General features: G+C 41.7%; 1 protein-coding gene across 1 annotated transcript in view; it reads left to right on the plus strand.

Moving 5' to 3' along the window:
* Positions 1–6,533: 6,533 nt before the first annotated feature.
* Positions 6,534–20,148, plus strand: part of LOC121571997 (ectonucleotide pyrophosphatase/phosphodiesterase family member 2-like) — a 33,209-nt gene continuing 19,594 nt past the window's right edge. Inside the window, exons 1-23 of the mRNA XM_041883841.2 lie at positions 6,534–6,823; positions 8,279–8,384; positions 8,800–8,955; positions 9,488–9,613; positions 9,993–10,053; positions 10,327–10,424; positions 10,785–10,864; positions 11,070–11,189; positions 11,425–11,480; positions 12,239–12,304; positions 12,530–12,602; positions 12,944–13,052; positions 13,341–13,466; positions 13,604–13,635; positions 13,769–13,896; positions 14,030–14,114; positions 14,217–14,304; positions 14,456–14,625; positions 15,241–15,286; positions 16,826–16,965; positions 17,674–17,815; positions 18,060–18,137; positions 19,095–19,227. Of these exons, the coding sequence (XP_041739775.2) occupies positions 6,806–6,823; positions 8,279–8,384; positions 8,800–8,955; positions 9,488–9,613; positions 9,993–10,053; positions 10,327–10,424; positions 10,785–10,864; positions 11,070–11,189; positions 11,425–11,480; positions 12,239–12,304; positions 12,530–12,602; positions 12,944–13,052; positions 13,341–13,466; positions 13,604–13,635; positions 13,769–13,896; positions 14,030–14,114; positions 14,217–14,304; positions 14,456–14,625; positions 15,241–15,286; positions 16,826–16,965; positions 17,674–17,815; positions 18,060–18,137; positions 19,095–19,227 (2,237 nt within the window). The 5' untranslated portion in view covers positions 6,534–6,805. The remainder of the gene's footprint in view (positions 6,824–8,278; positions 8,385–8,799; positions 8,956–9,487; positions 9,614–9,992; positions 10,054–10,326; positions 10,425–10,784; positions 10,865–11,069; positions 11,190–11,424; positions 11,481–12,238; positions 12,305–12,529; positions 12,603–12,943; positions 13,053–13,340; positions 13,467–13,603; positions 13,636–13,768; positions 13,897–14,029; positions 14,115–14,216; positions 14,305–14,455; positions 14,626–15,240; positions 15,287–16,825; positions 16,966–17,673; positions 17,816–18,059; positions 18,138–19,094; positions 19,228–20,148) is intronic.

The following is a 20,148-nucleotide window of genomic DNA, read 5'->3' on the forward strand; positions in this document are numbered from 1 at the left end:
AACCAGCTTCACCTGGAATGCTTTTCCAACAGTCTTGAAGGAGTTCCCACATATGCTGAGCACTTGTTGGCTGCTTTTCCTTCACTCTGCCGTCCGACTCATCCCAAACCATCTCAGTTGGGTTGACGTCGGGGGATTGTGGAGGCCAGGTCATCTGATGCAGCGCTCCATCACTCTCCTTTTGGTTACTACATGATTCCATATGTGTTATTTTATAGTTTTGATGTCTTCACTATTATCCTACAATGTAGACAATAGTATAAATAAAGAAAAACCCTTGAATGAGTAGGTGTCTCCAAACTTTTGACTGGTACTGTATATATTAAATTTTTTCTTAAATTCAAATAGAGGAGGAATGGTCCTCCCCTTCCTCCAATGACATTGAAGTTCCTAAAAACTGATACAGTATAACATATTTTTTTATCCCACAAATAGTTAAGGTTAGAATTGGGAGTAGGGTTATCTGATTCTAGATCTGTGGTTAAGGGACCCCTCTTCTATTATGTACCTTGAGCATCACAAAGCACAAAAGCACAAATGTATCCCATGGCATCATGGATGTGGTAGTTTTGAAGGGCAGTGCATTAGAGGACAAACCTAAGTACTGTAGTTCTTGTGCTTTTATCCATTACCAATCCATAGAAAGGTAATTTGGGGGAAGGATGTTTTGCATAAGTCTGTATCCAACATGATTATTGAGAAGGAATTGATTCAATTTGGGAAATTTGTGACATTTTGGCCTTTATCGTTGTAGTGTCTAAAATAAGGCCTGGGTAAGGCCAAAATGTCACAAATTTCCCAACTTTAATTAGTTAGCCTATTTCTCAATAATTATTAAGGATACAGATTTCAAAGGTTTGCCAAACATCCTTCCCCAAAGTTGCTGATTTGGAATATTTGCAGAGCATAGAGACATACAGCCTCAAACCTGTCAGCCTTTCAAGGAGAAAACTGTCAACGCTCGCAATTCTCAAACTTGTGAATACTGGCTTGGCCTTCAAAAACTATAAATAAATAATACCCCTCAACCAGCCTCTCAGCATGCGGTACAATAAGTTCAAATATGTTTTTTAGTTACATTACATTGTTTGAACTAGGTCAGTGGTCCTACATTAGTGAGCTGTGTGGGCAAAATGTAACGCAATTCGCCACAACACACAGCAATAAACAACATGAATAACATAAAACTGTAAAATGGTACATCTGTCCATATTCTGTGAGATATGAGTATTATGAGGAACAATTCTACTGGTGCGCTTGTTTTCACTGTTTATTTGGACCAATCACGATTTTGCATGAGTTCACCTACACCTGGCTGCCGTCTTTTGCATTTTGGAAAGAGGAGGGATTCATTTGGCCCATAGACTTGGCTGAGGCTTTAAGAGGGGAGGGGAAGTTTACTTGTCTGCTACCGACTTGTCCGCCAAAGTTCCGCCACTTGTACTTGGCGAAACATCTCAGCCTTTCCCCCCAGACCCAAATCTATAAGCTGGCAGGAAGCCAGCGGTCAAGCAAGATTTGGTTCTGGGTTGCCGAGATTACCTTTAATATGATTAGTCTTCTGTAAACATGACTTGGAATATGAATTCCAAGAAAATGCTGTCTTTAAAAGGACAGTTCAGTTCGAAATCATAACGTTTTCAGACCTCAAAAGTAGTCTAATGTCATTATGATTCCATGTCCCACGGCAATGTTTGCGTAGATCCAGCTACATGCCCCAAATGAATAGATGGATAAGCACCAAATAAAATAATATATTTTCTATTCACTTTAATTGAGGCATATAGACCTAGCTGAACTGTCCCGTTAACCTTTGTTGAGATTAGCTGACAGCCACTATCATTGTCAGAAAGAAACCCAATTGCATCAATGAGGTACACTGTCTAATGAAAATCCTAGAAATGCCTCATAGGCTGACAAGTAATCTTTACGTTGTTACAGGTGAATAGTGTGTGTGTGTGTGTGTGTGTGTGTGTGTGTGTGTGTGTGTGTGTGTGTGTGTGTGTGTGTGTGTGTCTCTCCAAAACTCTTGAGCGTGCCGTCTTTAGCCAACTCTCTCGCTATCTCTCTCAGAATGACCTTCTTGATCCAAACCAGTCAGGTTTCAAGACTGGTCATTCAACTGAGACTGCTCTTCTCTGTGTCACGGAGGCTCTCCGCACTGCTAAAGCTAACTCTCTCTCCTCTGCTCTCGTCCTTCTAGACCTATCTGCTGCCTTTGATACTGTGAACCATCAGATCCTCCTCTCCACCCTCTCCGAGTTGGGCATCTCCGGCGCGGCTCACTCTTGGATTGCGTCCTACCTGACAGGTCGCTCCTACCTGGTGGCGTGGCGAGAATCTGTCTCTGCACCACGTGCTCTCACCACTGGTGTCCCCCAGGCTCAGTTCTAGGCCCTCTCCTATTCTCGCTATACACCAAGTCACTTGGCTTTGTCATATCCTCACATGGCCTTTCCTATCATTGCTACGCAGACGACACACAATTAATCTTCTCCTTTCCCCCTTCTGATAACCAGGTGGCGAATCGCATCTCTGCATGTCTGGCAGACATATCAGTGTGGATGATGGATCACCACCTCAAGCTGAACCTCGGCAAGACGGAGCTGCTCTTCCTCCCGGGGAAGGACTGGCCGTTCCATGATCATCACAGTTGACAACTCCGTTGTGTCCTCCTCCCAGAGTGCAAAGAGCCTTGGCGTGACCCTGGACAACACCCTGTCGTTCTCCGCTAACATCAAGGCGGTGACCCGATCCTGTAGGTTCATGCTCTACAACTTTCGCAGAGTACGACCCTGCCTTACACAGGAAGCGGCACAGGTCCTAATCCAGGCACTTGTCATCTCCCGTCTGGATTACTGCAACTCACTGTTGGCTGGGCTCCCTGCCTGTGCCATTAAACCCCTACAACTCATCCAGAACGCCGCAGCCCGTCTGGTGTTCAACCTTCCCAAGTTCTCTCACGTCACCCCGCTCCTCCGCACACTCCACTGGCTTCCAGTTGAAGCTCGCATCTGCTACAAGACCATGGTGCTTGCCTACGGAGCTGTGAGGGGAACGGCACCTCCGTACCTTCAGGCTCTGATCAGTCCCTACACCCAAACGAGGGCATTGCGTTCATCCACCTCTGGCCTGCTGGCTCCCCTACCTCTGCGGAAGCACAGTTCCCACTCAGCCCAGTCAAAACTGTTCGCTGCTCTGGCACCCCAATGGTGGAACAAGCTCCCTCACGATGCCAGGACAGCAGAGTCACTCACCACCTTCCGGAGACACTTGAAACCCCACCTCTTTAAGGAATACCTGGGATAGGATAAAGTAATCCTTCTACCCCCCCTTACCCTACCCCCCAAAAAATAAAAAATAAAATAATATAACTATTGTAAAGTGGTTGTCCCACTGGCTATCATAAGGTGAATGCACCAATTTGTAAGTCGCTCTGGATAAGAGCGTCTGCTAAATGACGAAAATGTAAAATGTGTGTGTGTGTGTGTGTGTGTGTGTGTGTGTGTGTGTGTGTGTGTGTGTGTGTGTGTGTGTGTGTGTGTGTGTGTGTGTGTGTGTGTGTGTGTGTGTGTGGTGGGGCAAATATTTACAAACTTTGTCCAAAGTGCAGTGGTGTGCTCTTTCACATTGCTCTCAACCAATGTCAGCACAAGCTTATTTGAGTATACTCTTGACCTCACTTCCTATAACCATATTACTGTCCATTTGATTCCTGGGCTATTCTTAATTTGTTCAGTTAATCTAGAGTGGCAACAATGTTTCCCTTTAAGGTCTGTCATTGTGGTTGACACTTTTGACTGTACAAAGACTGAGGCAGGTTGGGACCCGAGCAATGGTTACTGCATGTGGAGTAGTGACAAACTCACAAATTCATGATATTCTTTTTTGTCTAATGTATTTTCTTTAATCATTTAAACTTGTGGTGTGTATCTGGAGTTCGAAAAAAAACTCCAAGGCTCTTACATGCAGGATTCTCTGGTCTAAATTCGCAGGATAACATTGTTAGAAACCATATCCAATAAGTGTCCTTATAGTAAAGTTAGCCAACCAGAGCCTGAGGGGGAACAAGACTGTGTCCAATCCAAGACAGTCTGTCATTTTAGTCCGTGTCAGAAGTTGAATGAAGCCCTTTTTCAGAGAGAGAGAGCGAGTGTGAGAGAGAGAGAAAGAAAATGTTTAATTAATCTGGTCCCCAGGTGACATGGAAGTTGAAACCCTATCCAATCCAACTTGCTGTAGGATCAGGGAGGTAAGCATAGCTCCAGGTAGCAGAGGTTCACGGCCCAATCAATTTGCTCCATGGCCATGCCAGGTAATCCGCTCCAGAGGCCAAATAGCCTAATAAGACAGGGCAAGCTTTTAGTCTTAATGCAGTGTCTTTCAACAGCTACCCATGACTCCCTAAGCCTCCAACGGCTGAATAAAAGACCATTGTTTCATAAATATTTCATAACATCGGAGTACATTTTAGGAAGTGGATGCCCTCAAGCAAAGGTTGTCCTGATTAGTTTCAAACAGTAAAGCAGCGACAGAGAGCCTCCTGTAAAGGGTTTGACTCCCAGAATAAAAAAACTGTATTGGTAACATTGTCATCTTTATAATGCTGTGGATTAGAGCCCCTGTGAAATGAATGGAATATAACATTATGTACTGTACTGTATATCAGCATGCACTGAAAGATGCCCCTGTGGGCTGTTTGAACCCTCTATACTTCTGGGACAGCCTTGAGAGAAGCATTGAGTAAATGTTCCCTTTGCATTGTGACATCCCCTTTGACTCAGTAAACAGAACATAATGATTAGTAAACTATACCGAATGGGGCGTATTTGTTGTAGTGAATGAAATCGAGGACTCATACCTCAAATATGTGTTACCCTGTTCAGTATCAAAATACTGTTATCTTTGCTTTTTGGGCTTGATTAATGAAATGCATAAGTACACAGGCAATTATAAAGGGCAAGAGGAGTGCTTTACCATGCATTTCCAAAATATATTTCAATAAGGTGTCAATTTCAAGTCAAATCCCTAGCACCACAAGTAGAGGTCGACAAGGGGGCACATGCCATATCTGACAAACAGTACAGCCCTATCTGTTATCTCAATGTGTCCTCATCCTCGGGATAAACATGGAATCACCCTGTGCGCTCACCCTCCCATGCAATGTTTTTGGTACATTTTAAAACGCATTTCCTGCAATTCTACACAGTTTGACATGACTTATTATGCCTTTCTTGAGGCTTATTTTGAGGGGTATATTGAGGGGTATTTTGAAAGCACAGTATAAGTGGAAGGATAAGTGAAAGGCCCCCCATCAGGAAAACCGCTTACTTCCTGCATTTCAACACATTTTGCCATTGGGCAGAGAGAAACATTTGCAGTTTTATAATGCTATTCTACACATTTTGTCATGCGTCTGAGAGACAATTTGGCAGTTTTAAAGCTACTTTTCTGCAATTATACACATTTTGCCATGGGGCAGTGAGAAAATCCTATACTCATATTTGTTGCCAAAGCATAAATAGGAGAAAAAAACACTTCAAAAACCCCACCTCAAACTTGTATCTCAAACAGACTGTTTAAAAAATGCTTGCTATTTCCTCATAGAGGAGGGTGAGCTGGCCAATCAGCGTTCTACTCGCAGGAATATTTTGTATGACTGGTATACGCTCACACCATTCTGTTGTTGGGGTGCGCCCACACCATTCCAACACAGAAAAGCTGCTGTTTAACATACTTAATTAACATTTTTTGGAAAGAAAACGATTTCACTCATATTGTAATTAATTATAGGTCATATTTCATAGAAATCTGCAAACACTGGCGAGTTTATAACCGCTTTAAACTGTATAACTGATCAATGCACCATCAAACCAGGTCATTTCATGCTTAAAACCCCCCAAAAAAGAATGAATAAGATATTTGGCTACAGAAGTACCATTTCTTACCGATCTCTACAGCTTCCGTCCAAAAACAAATCCAGTGAAATGACATGAACACATACTGGAGGAGTTACTGGCTAGCTACAAGTGGCTAGCTTAGCTAACAAACTAGCTATGTTGGTCGCGGCGCACATGACCAGAATCACACATCGATGAACCACAAAAGGCACACCCCATTTCTTTTTTTCGTGCCCAAAGTTGACCATTAAAGCTAATTTCCTGCAATTCTATACATTTTGACATTGCTTATGACGTGTTCATATACTATCTGGGTTGCCCCGACCCCCAGGGGGCCCACAAACCCCCCAAATAATATATAAATATGTACATTTTAATATATACATATATACATTTTAAATAAATTATTGGGGGGGACAGTCGACCTTTTCAGAATATGGGGGGGCCCATCCCCCGCGGCAATTTCGCATATGCTCCCATGGCCTTTTCCAAACAAGTTCTTGGTGTGGTGTTTTCTCAAATTTGGCAGCTACATGATTTTACAGCTGTCATTTCAACATAAGCTGTAGTAGAGAAAGTTTTTATAAAAACCCACCCCCTCTCTCTGAGCGCCTCTCTCTCCCTCTCCCTCTCCCTCAGTCATTGCGCGGGTCGAGTAAACCCACAGTTTAGTGCTGACTATGGTTTACAGAACATCTGCCAGCAGCACCATTGTACCACAGTGCAGCTGTCACCATTACTTAATCCGCATTGGTTTGCAGCAAAAAGAAAATTGAGCAAGACAACTCAACAGCGCTGAACACATACGCCCTAGTCATCGATTCAGAACGGTCAGAGGTGGACTTTGTCCACCATTTTTTGACTCTTTTGGGGAATACTAAAGAGGAGGATACGCAATTTGGAACATGTTACTGGGAAAATTGGTACGGTAAAATTGTTGCATAATTGTTGTATTCTGAAATGTAGTCTTGAAATTCTTGGACTTCTTTTGGACAACCTGACAAAATGCAAAATGCTTCCTTGCAACAGATTGATTCGTGTAGGGAAGAAATTGTTCTTTGAATCGTATAGACAGGCGTCCAGATTTTGCAAGCGAGCTATAACAAAACGTATGTAATTATTCTTCCTAGGCATTAACATATTGTCTTAAACGAAAATAAACAATTGATGAATAGCCTAATTGTCGGTAGGCTATAGTCTGTAAATAGTGGCACACGCACTTGTTTACCCGGGAAAGTAAACATGTTAATTGGCTAATGATTAATATTTTGTCATGTAAGGCTCCATTATGTTCTGTGACTAATTATTTTTCATACATCTTAATTGATGCCAGCTATTTTTTGAATGTTTCAACTGAAACTGAATAGGCAGGCCTATGTGTCAGATGTATCAGTTTAACTGCAACAGTTCAGATGAACTTGAAACAATATTGATGCAAATGAGTGACAGGAATCGTCTGTTCAGATTGATTAGCCTATAATTAATCACATTCATTTAAGTCTTCTCTTAATTGACTTAATTATCAGCATCTAATTGAGATGTTTATTTATTCCCCCCAGAAAATTTCACATATGAAAAGATTGGTTTCAATAGCCGAGCAAACTTGTACAAAAACAAATAAAAAAATCTAATCAAATACACATGATTCAGGGATCAACTTACAAAGATTATTAAAGACAAAGGGCTTGTTTGGATTGAACTAATTTCAAGGATTGTTTATATTACACTACCTCGTTCAAAATACATCGAACATGGGGATAGTTTTTAAAAAGCGATATTTGTGTATGAAATATTTTGCCATGATAATAAAGTTACTATACATAAATTCAGCTTTTCTGTCATCCATTAGAAAAACAAACCTCTCTTCAAACTGCGTCAATCCGTGGGCTGTTTGTGGAATAACAAAAGGCAACCAACCACTTGTTGTGATGAATTTTAAGGAGTACATCAAGCAAAAAAAAATATTACGTTCCTCTCTTCAAGGATTGTTTAATCATATTTCAAGCTCAACACATACATACACTAGTAACAGAATATTTGTCAATATGAAGGTACTATGGTCAGACCAGAGGCAAATATAGGCTATAGGTCAAATACTTTAAAATAGCCTATTTGAGGTGCTCTTGATTTTGCTGTAAATGTACAGTGTAGGCTAAATCATGCTCAGCTTGAGTATTTGAATGTAGTTGACATCAACCAGTATACAAATATCTAAGTTGTCACGGTACCTACCTATAACTGGTATTTTCGCACTAGTAGAACATTATTTTGGGATTTGTTTGAATTCATCAGGTGGATTACCTGATGTTCTAGTCTTGACTCCTTGATGCTGATGTTGCGTGAACAGCTTTAGGATGATGTCTATCTCTTATTCTCAGGTAGTTGTTCTCGTCGCACTCCTTACGGGATCCAGTGTTAGTGTGGCATATGTCTTTCAAGCAAGTCGACCTGGAGAAGATGCAGGATCTCCGCCACAAACCAAAAGTGAGACATGAATCGATGTGTTGACATCTGGCCTTTCCTGCCCTGACACTCAATTGGAAAATAATGGTTTTATTACAGTAGAATAAAATAGAGGATAATATAACTGTCCCTTCGAGGATGGAAATTGTCCTATGGCATCACCACTGTTCATTTTCTTCCATATTTTTCTGGTACAGTAGGCTAATATACTTACAGTAGTAACCCAATATTTAAGATTGACGTTACATTTTCTGCAGCCTGGTCGCCTTAGCCTTCGTCTTGTCATAACGCCAGAGCTTATTATGTGCAACACACAAACTGTGTTTTCTAGTGAATATGGGATCTGTATTAGGACACATCCATGGAAGTTGTGTCAGAGTCACATGGAGTTGGCATGTCTCTTTAGCATTGTGCTAATGGTGTTCTCTTGTCCCAGCTATTTCAGACTCCCTGTGGGTTAGCTCAGCAGGATCATGTACGGGCAGATGTTTTGAATTGGAGGAAGCTTTACCGCCAGGTTGCAGATGTGACAACTTGTGCAAAACCTACTACAGCTGCTGCTCAGATTTCGATGAGCACTGTTTAAAAACAGGTTTGTGTACCAGCTTGTCTTTTAACTATTTTCTCTTACTGTATCTCTTACTGTGGTGCTATGGTATAATTAAGCAATAAGGCCCGAGGGGGTGTAGTATATGGCCAATATACCACGACTAAGGGCTGTTCTTATGCACGACGCAACACGGAGTGCCTGGATACAGCCCTTAGCCGCTGTATAATTGCTGTATACCACAAACACCCGAGGTGCCTTATTGCTATTATAAACTGGTTACCAACATAATTACAGCAGTAAAAATAAATGTTTTGTCATACTCTTGGTATACGGTCTGATATACCATGGCTTTCAGCCAATCAGCAATCAGGGCTCGAACTGCCCATTTTACAATCCCCAATATGCACAGATTATAACCATCCACTACTGTTGAAAATAATGTACACCAAATTACACAATGGCTGATATTGAATTTGCTTTCTGATTGATTTGTGTGCATGAGTCATGACTATGGTCCTGTTGTAGCTAGTTGTTGGTGCTGAATACAGGCTGTTATGTCCCTTCCCTGGTGCAGCGGGTGGCTTTGAGTGCAGTGAAGATCGCTGTGGGGAGACCAGGAATGATGAGCATGCATGCCACTGCTCAGAAGACTGTCTGGAGAAAGGAGACTGCTGCACCAACTACAAAGCCCTCTGCAACGGTACACACTCAAACTAGGGATGTATGAAGATGTATTCACTGTTGAAGAAAGTGAATTTAGGTCAGTTCATTCCGTATTGGGACCCAAATGGGAAGGCAGTTGGTTAGAAGGTGACGTAGGATGTGGGCTTTGGGTTCTTGTCTTGCATTTTCCTTTGGACAGAAGTGCATTAGCTTCACATATGTTGTTTGCTCTACAATGAACCGCTAAAAAGTGCAAGCTGTGAGTCGCATATACAATGTTACTTTTGCATTCTACATGGTATCGAAAGGAAATTTGAGGAGAATTCTTCTTTTGAATCAAATTCCGATGCACCGGCAACAGACAATTTTACTAGATCATGTGCTAAACTTTTAATTTTCAAATTCTCCTATTGCAGAAGACACTAAATGGGTGGACGATGAGTGTGAGGAGATCACAGGCCCTGAATGCCCTGCAGGGTAAGTTTGAATCAAAAACCCAATAAATGTTTTCTTATTATTTATGATTTTATCCTTAGAAACAGTGACAATGGCTTTATGGTCTGGGGAAAGGGGCAGCAGTTGAGCAGACACCTCCAACTTGGACTGGAACCAGTAGCCCTGTGGCTACCTTTTGACCTAACACTACTAGGCCATATGGTTCCCATAGAATTTGTGTAAAATAAAGAAGTGACATCACGTCAACAGTTAATTTTCCATGACAGCTTTACAGTATTTGATCGTTATTCACAGTTTTATCCGCCCTCCTCTGATCATGCTGTCGGTGGATGGGTTCCGGGCCTCCTACATGAAAAAGGGCAAAGCGGTGATCCCCAACATGGAGAAACTACGTAATTCACTCCCACTCACATCCTGACACTAGATAGGCCATACTGTAGCTAATGGTGTTGAAGGCAGAAAAGGTGAAGTACCCAGGCAATTTGCATGGCAATCACATTTATTTTATAAAGTCGTTTTTTACATTAGCAGTTGTCACAAAGTGCCTTACAGATACCCAGCCTAAAACCCCAAAGTGCAAGCAATGCAGAGGCAGAAGCACAGTGGCTAGGAAAAACTCTCTAGAAGGCATAGGGGTCTACTCTACTCTACTCTACTATTATGTTTAAGATCAGAATGGATGTGTTTAGATTTCATGCAGTGTGATGAAAGTTTCTAGGCTACTGATCATTGGCTCATTTATTTCCATATAGGAACATGTGGCACTCATGCACCCTACATGCGACCGGTGTACCCCTCCAAAACTTTCCCCAATTTGTATACTCTTGCCACGGTATGTTTACTTATTCTGATGCCATATGAATATACCACTGTTTTATTGAAACTTGAAATAAAATATGTTTTCAATTAGATGGTTTCCAATACATTTCTATATACATTGTAACAACTTTACAATAACATTGTAACAACTTTTAAACAGATCATTGATGTTTCAATTATGTTTCTCTGGTAACTCTGTGAGTTGTGATGTTTTTAAGGGGCTTTATCCAGAGTCTCATGGAATAGTGGGCAACTCCATGCATGACCCCGTGTTTGACGCCAATTTCAACCTGAGGGGGAGGGAGAAACTGAACCACCGCTGGTGGGGTGGCCAACCTGTGAGTGTATAGATACTGTCAAATTCTTCACAGTTACACCGTTTTTAAACTTAGGGAAATACACCAAGATTTGTGCAGAATCACAATTACATTTGTAGTGTAAGATAACAACTTGGAGCAGTATCAAGTGGTTAGGAATGGATAAGATAATAAGTGAATGGATTTTTTGCATACTGTATGCCTCATGTTTTATATCTGAGCTTGGAACATTGCCTGTTTCCCTGTATGTCTGTAGATCTGGATCACTGCGGAGAAGCAAGGGGTGAAGGCAGGCACCTTCTTCTGGCCATGGTGAGTTAACTTGGTCACTTTGTCAATGACTATTTCGACCTTCAACTACAGTGGCCTGTTAGAGCAAAATGAAACCCGTCGATTGAGTGCGTCAATTAATAAAAATACAAATAAAATCCCCATCAAAATCTGTCTGTTTAAGCTAGAGATATCAGTTTATAACTGTAGCTTATATCTTTGTATGGGCTGCGTCTCAATCCACCACATCCGCCTATGTCTGCCTTCCGCATCTGCGGTGGAAAGTGCCAGCACTACAGCACTGTTTGTCAGACCAGGAGACATCCCAAAAATCTAATATTGAAAGGGGAGACTCTCACGAACATGATGGTGTCACAGGACTCATCTGAAGGTAACCCGGTACCAGTTTAAAAAATGACTGGAAGTATGGACGTTGTTATTTTACTTGTGAAATAATGCAAATCATTTGCATATCTATGACCTAATAAGCACGAGGGAGGTGGTCCTTCCTACACCACATCTTTACAAACAATACCCCTCATACAAGCAGACACATTGTCCATTGAGCTTTCAAAGCATGGTAGCGTAGAGCCCAGCTTGTTTTGCTAGCTAGTTTTGCTAATTAGTATATACACATGAGAGCCACGTGTTAGACTGCCAAACGAACACTTTGGTGGATATTTCTACGTTTTGACACCCTTTTGGGTTTTTGCGAAAATGTTTTACCCCATAACATGTAGTTATTCTAAACCATGAGATACCGGCAAGTATACTTGACTGACATGTCTGTGTTGTTGCAGGGTGATTCCACTGGAGAGGAGAATCCTGACCATCTTACGTTGGCTAAGTCTTCCTGACGATGAGAGGTTAGATATTCATCCCCAATGCTCATTTAATATTAACATCAACTTGTGCCAAACTCACTTCCACCAATTTTCCCAACCAAATTTCCCCAAAACACTCAGAGATGGACTAATTTGGGGGGGGGCATTAATATATATAAGAGCATTAATAGATACTGAATAGAGAAGCAAGCTACTGTACTGTACTGAGGTCAGTGGTTGAGATGTGTGTCTGTGTGCTGTCTTTAGGCCCTATGTATATGCTGTCCACTCAGAGCAGCCCGACACGTTCGGACACAGACTGGGGCCCTTCAGCAACGAGGTGAGCGCCTCTGATTGGGCCAGAGATAACCTCATCCCCAGGCTCGAATTGGTTCGACAGAGAGAGCGAGCGAGAGCCGGCTGGTGGACGAAATTAGGCCAGAGATGGTTCATGGTTGCTATGGGGCGGGGTGGGTGTTGGGGAGGATGTGTCACGTAAGAGCCTCATCTTAATGGGCTAAAGAGCTAAATCATGTTGCGCTCTCTAACTTTAGTGATATTTAAACATTGATACTGTAAATACAGGTAAAATGTTATCATGAACCACAATTGACAAAGTCCAGAGATTGTTCTTGAGGCATGACTTACTGTAGTAACCATTGTGTGTTTTGTGTGCTGTAGTTGGACAACCCCCTGAGGGAGATTGATAATGTCATTGGTCAGCTGATGAACGGCCTGAAGCAGATGAACCTACACCGCTGTGTCAACATCATCGTTGTTGGAGACCATGGTATGGAAGAACGGACCACAAGGACCACCATTTTGAATTGTATCTGCACTAGCCTATGTCTACTCTGGTTAACTGACTTAACACCAAAACCTGATGTCTTTCCCTGATGTCTTGATAACATTGTGAAAATATCCATATTTACCTTGTTGTAATCTGATGTCTCTGCAACCAGAAAACCATTTTACAAGCATAAAATGATGTTATTTTGATCTCCCATGTCAACTTTTGTTCCATGGGAAATATTTACTAACCTTGGCTTATGCGTAACTTATCTCTTTCTCCCCCTAGGAATGGAGGAGGCCCACTGTGATAGGACTGAGTTCCTCAGTACCTATCCTGTGAACGTGGATGAGATCAATCTGATCCCTGGATCTCTTGGGAGAATCCGGGCCCGGGATCCCAAATCAACCACCTGTGAGTTACACAGTACTGTAAGAGAATGGACATAGCAGGCTAGATTCATGAACTAGAATGTGTTCACACATATTTATTTCGTTCTAGTTAATTTTTTCCTATGTATCTGTTTGACTTTTTATGTTTACTTTTTTCAGATGACCCAAAAGTAGTTGTGGCAAATCTTACAGTAAGTGCACATGAAAAATGAACAAAACTAAACAATTATTATGTTTTTGTTAGATATTTTGCTGGCTGTGTAGAACTTACAGTAAGTCATCTACGTGTGGTCACAGAGTCCATGTAATGACCTTGTTTTTCAGTGTAAAATGCCAAACCAGCACTTTAAGCCTTACTTGAAACAACATCTCCCGAAACGGCTTCACTACGCCAACAACCGCAGAATTGAGGCTGTCCACTTACTCATGGAGAGAAAGTGGCACATTGCCAAGTACTGTATTTTTCTACACTACTAGTACTATCAACTCAACTAGATTAAGTTAAAAAGCGTTATATGGAATTTGGGGACGAATTGGTATTTGTGTAATGCTTTTTATTTTGTATATTCTTTCTATGTGATGCAGGAAAGTGCCTGAAAACAGGAGGCATCCTGGGAGATGTGGTTTCTTTGGTGACCACGGATTTGACAATAAGATCACCAGTATGCAGGTAAACCCCTTAAATTAACATTCTGTCAGTGCAACATTTTTCACATATTGTATTCTTAGCTGCTTGTGCTTACATTGTTTCCAATGTTTGTTCCCTGTATAGACAATCTTTTTGGGCTATGGACCAAGCTTTATGTTCCAGACAAAAGTGGCAGAATTTGAAAATATCGAGTTGTACAATGTCATGTGTGGTACGATTTCTTTCTGTACTTATTAAGTGCTATTACGAGCTTATTTGTTGGCACCACTGATTACTCTGAAACCAATATTTACAAGAGATATTTAATAACTAGGAAATATAACGTTTCTGTGGAAATTTCCATCTCATATGCCCTTTCTCAGACCTCCTGGGCTTGACCCCTGCCCCTAACAATGGAACCCATGGCAGTCTGAATGACATGCTGAAAGCCCCTCCTTTCACACCCATCATGCCAAAAGAAGTGACCGCACCCACCACCTCTGACACCACCTCTGCCATAACCTACGACCTGCGATGTAGCTGTGACAATGAGGTCAGTGGTGAGGTCATGAGTGGAAACCTGAGGTCAGTGGTGAGGTCATGAGTGGAAACCAACTCAAAGTGTTTTATAATATAATAATATAATATGCCATTTAGCAGACGCTTTTATCCAAAGCGACTTACAGTCATGTGTGCATACATTTTTACGTATGGTTGGTCCCTGGGATCGAACCCACTACCCTGGCGTTACAAGCGCCATGCTGTACCAATTGAGCTACAGAGGACCAGGGTTGGGATCCATTCCAAAGAGCAATTTCTCAAGCAAGAATTTAGCTAGGACTGTCTGGGACTGGTCTGAGTAAGGAAAAACTGAAAACGAGCTGTTATTGGCAGAGAGGTTTGGAACTCTCTTTCTTATTGGTCTAATAACTAATTTATCGCCTGGTGATGCCACCGGGCATGCCAAAACTCCATCCCACTAAAACAGGCTGAAATTTCAGGAAGTATTTTCAAACAGCTCTTACACTAAAAGGGCATTATCATAATTGTCACAATTTCACAGTATTATTCCAACCTCATAGTGTGGAAAAAAAAATATATATAAAACAAAGGAAAATCACATTTTTGACTGCACTGGGCATTTAAGGTCTCTGTTCCTCTGTTTCAGAACAAAGTAGAGGAGAACAATCAGAGATTCAGCCCAGCAGCAGATGGTAAGTGTCTATCTTTTAGAGTGTGTTCCGTTATAGTTTACTTAACGTGATAGTTAACTTTTTTGACGTTTTAGCTTATTTTCCACTTACCTAGGGTGTTGTGGAGACATCCAAACCATTTTTAAGTTTGTTAGCTGGTAATTTATCAACTTCCAGAATCTTCTGGCTAACAGTTTATGTGAAAGATTGTATCAGTTAGCAGTGCATTCAAAAGTATTATAACTGGCCTAGTCTGACATGAAACGCGAAAAATGCTAATATTGGGGATATTGACATGCATTGGTTTTTGGACACAAATGGCCAGGGAAACAAAACCAAAGCATGGATTGCTGTCTTACCTTGTCCATAAACTGCTCACTGGGTAAGGAAACTATGTAATTTTGTAATTTGGGTGAACTATCCCTTTAACTATTCTTAAACTCATACCCTGACTTTCCCGCTTACTGAGTGACTAAGAGCTTAGCAACTGCCTGATGTGTAACCGGTGGCACTGTGTGACTTAACAGCTTTGCTTCCTCGCTCACACGTCCGCTACTGGGATTGATCTTGTGTCTTCTGTTTCCCATACACATGTGACCACCCTCTCGTATCACGTCCATGACGCTGGTGGGGGTATTTCAAGCTGAGTTGTGAGCTTTATCAACTAAACTCGGTTACACTCGCCCCTCTCAGTCCATAGCAACCCCAGCCATTGAGCTGAGTGCAACTGCAGATCCGGGGGCACGGCACCACTGTAACCGGCGGCATGCTACTTGCTTAACAGCTTTGCTTGTCAGCTTTGCTTCCTCGCTCACAAGCCCACTGCTGAGAGGGATTGATCTTGCATCCTCTGTCTCGCAAATACACGTGACTGTCCTCTTAAAACACCTTAGCCAGCTTAGCCACCGAAAAGCAATTAAATGGCACAGGTGGTGGTATTTCAAGCTGAATCTTTATCAACTCAACTCGGTTACAGACGCACCATGACAATGTGAACGTGATTGGAAGGGAGAACCCGTAGTGCAGAGCGTTTACACTTTGTACACACGTTCATTTTCTACTCCTGAGTGTCTCCAGCCAGCTCCAACACATTTCCCCCATGCTTTTGAATGCACTAACTAATGCAAATGCTAATGCTAATACTAATGCTAGTGTGCTAACTGACACAATCCGTTTCCACTAGCATTGCTACATGCTCCAAAAACACTAGCCAGGGGATTCTGGACGTTAGTATTGAACCAGCTAACGAACTTAGAACTTTGGATGAAACAATAACACTCAGGTAAGTCGAAAGCTAAAACAAAAACAAAAAACTATCCAGTTTGTTAACCAGCACTTGACCAGCATCATATCAGTGTCTACATGTGAAAACATATTTTTTACATTCTGTAATTAAAAAGATGAGAAGAACCAGAAAATTGCAATATGCATGCAACATGCAATATTCAGACAATATAAAATAAAAATAGTACTATACTGTAGAATTAAAATACAAAGTGACTGATTTCGAGCCCAGGTTAACTACTGCCCTCCTTGCTTGATGAATTGGTGTTTTCACAGACGCCACACACCTCCCCTTCGGTCGACCAGCGGTTCTTTTCCAAACGACGTATAGCCTCCTCCTCCACAGTGACTTCATCAGTGGATACAGCCAGGAACTCTCCATGCCCCTATGGACGTCATTCACAGTGCCCAAACAAGTAGGCTATTCATCACATGGAACACAAGAAATGAAACTGACCTCAAGTCATTTAATGACTCGATCCATATGATTTGAGAGCTTATCCTCAGACCTGGGGCATGTTGATTCGTTGATCAGTGGTTGCAGAATGGTTTTTGAATTGTGACCCACATAAGGCTTGTTACCCACAGAATAGACACACAAAAAAATAGCATAGCCACAGCCCAAATTTTTTCATAATTTCATCATTAATAACGTTTGGTCAGGGACTGGCTATGACCTACCAGTCTGTCCGGAGCCACCATTTGGGAAACATTGCATTAGGTCATATCTTTTCAAAGCTCTTTTGAAATGTCTCTGTTTACTTGAATGGTTGCAGGGAGTAGCAAGTGTGAAAACAATTAGTATGTGTGAAAACAATTAGTAGTCCTGTTGGGAGATCGTAAATGTTATTTTGGTATTTGACTCAACTGGTTAATTGCATTTTGTATTAGAATGTGCGTGGTTTTGCTTTATTGGGGGGAGAGAGCCTGGATAGGGACTTGCGTAACACTAACCTAACAGAACCCTATACAGATCCAGACACGATCCAGCACACAAATATCAAATAATGACATGTCCCCAATCACATACAGCAACACTGTATTGGGTGTTTGTATACCACTTCTCTCTCATTTTACGATGGGATTTCACAATGTGTTACTAATGACAACGTGTTCCCTTCCAGGAAGAAGTCACACCCATCCCTGAGCCTGAGCCAGTGAGTAAGTGTGTGAGAGCAGACATGCGGGTCCCTCCTGAACACAGCCTGGCCTGCACCACCTACAGCCAGGACACCGACATCTCCTATGGCTTCCTCTATCCACCAGGTGGGTCGCTCACTAGCCCACCCTGGGTCGTGTTCATTAAGGCACACTGAAGCAAAACATTTTGCAATGCAAAACGAAAACAAGCGTATCTTATTGGACAAGTTCAGACAGTATCTCTCGTTTCACTTATTTTCGTACCTAATGAAGATGACCCTGGTCTTGGGGAGCTACAGGGTGTGCAGGCTTTTGTTCCAGGCCTAAATGGGAGGTAAATTAAAGTATATGTTTGTATTTTTTATGCTAGAGCTGGCCATGTCTCCTGAATCAAAATATGATGCATCACTGATCACAAACACCGTTCCCATGTACCCTGCATTCAAAAGTGAGTATTCATTTATTTTTATACAACAGGTGGTTTCTCGTGGCTATGACCACTTCACAGCCATGATAAAAATGTCATAACACATGGCCTCTCATGTATTATTGCTTGAATGTATACTTATAATAATTTATTTATCTTTTTTATTTGTATATCCAACCCCTTTGAAAATGCTGGTTCAAATGCTTTATAAATCTGGCACTGCGTTTTGTTAAGCAGTTTGTAGTTATAGGTTCTCTAAGGAGATCCTTGTTGCTCACTTTCTGTTTTTCTCTGGTTGATGCTTCCCTGCAAAGCTATTACAGTTACCAATCACATAGTATATAGTACATGTGGCCCTCTGTGACTCTTGTGCTGCATCTTTGCTTGGACTGGCCATGCTAATGTGTGGAGGGAGAAGTAGGAGGGTGAGTGAGGAGGGAGGCTAGTCTGATGACCTCAGGTCTGGGAGAGAAGGGACAGGCTGACACCCATTGTCCTCTCACTGGAGAGAGACGTCCAGTACCCGCACACACACGCACGCACACACGCACGCACACACGCACACACATACACACAAAGAGAGAGCCTCAGTGAAGCCTGGTGGTGAATGATTATAGAGAAGGATGTGAAGGGGAGTTCCCTTGTCTGGGGAGTTTTAGTGCAGGGCATGACTTGTACTTCTTCTTGAAGGAATGTGCATCAAGATCAGACCAGCCTTTGGCTTTTGAGATGCATACAAGGTGCCCTGCTATAATTCACAAGGTGTAATAGCACATTAATAACATGTATTCACAAAATGCTATACACAGATGCAGTATAGAGAGTATTTTTCAAGGCTGGCTATAAGCATTAATTTCAGTTCATGATTTCTTACAACCTCCTAAATGCATTCATGCAACAGGGGATTTACAGACAATGTTAGCTAACATTTGTTTTGGTTCTTCAACTAACATTTGTCGTTGTCCTTCAACTCTGCAGAAGTATGGAGCTACCTCCAGGGGACTCTTCTCAAGCGCTACGCAGAGGAGAATAACGGCATCAATGTGGTCACCGGTCCCATCTTTGACAACAACTACGATGGCCTCCGGGACACCACCGTGATGATCAAAGAGTAAGGACTCAGACCAATAGCGTTTGCACTTAGCACCTCTGAACGTAATTTTGCGAACCGAGTGTGCACCGATTTTACATGGAGAATCCCATGAAAAATGTAGGCAGTCAGATATCCCTAAAACATAGCTCGCTGAACGATCGGTAGACGAATGCTAGATTCACATTACTGCAGTGGGCTAAATCAGGGTCACACAGAGTGATTCTTTGAAACAAAAGTATACACTTCACATACATACTGTAGCTAGGGGCTTAAAAAAAGAAGACACCAGTACCATGTCAGATATAGAGTAGAAATGTATTCAATTTTGATTTTGCATCCCAAAATTACACTTTATATACTGTACATCACAGGAGACTGAAATATAACAAAACTATTTGACATAGAAACACCGGATTTGATTTGTAAAAAAAACATTATTAATTATGAAATTATGAAAAATATTAATAACATTCCACCCATGAGGCCAAAGAGGGCGCATTTGGTAATTGACTGCAGAAAAAAGGGCTACAGGTGACAGGTAGTGATGGGGGAAAAATACTGTTACATATCACAATTCTATTTTTGGAAGATATTATATCTATATTTGACTCCCAAGTATCAATTTTGCTACTATAGGCAGTGGTAGGTAGCTGTAGGTATTGTTAGCTAGTGCTAGTCGGCTGTACCTGCCCCAAAACGCCGGTATTTTTCATCCTATAGCTTGTTCTCCGGCTTTAAAAAAATAGTGAGCCAACATGTTTTCAGCACTTTTATTTCCATGACTGATCAAAACTTGTTTTCTCATGCTCTCTCTTGTCTCTCTGCAGCAGACATATGGTGAGCAATATGTTATGTCGTGAGAATTGCAATACAAATTGTATTGGCACCTAAGTATCGTGATAATATAATATCGTGAGGTCCCTGGCAATTCCCAGCCCT

This window comes from Coregonus clupeaformis, chromosome 8 (genome assembly GCF_020615455.1).
Source record: "Coregonus clupeaformis isolate EN_2021a chromosome 8, ASM2061545v1, whole genome shotgun sequence".
NCBI lineage: Eukaryota > Metazoa > Chordata > Actinopteri > Salmoniformes > Salmonidae > Coregonus > Coregonus clupeaformis.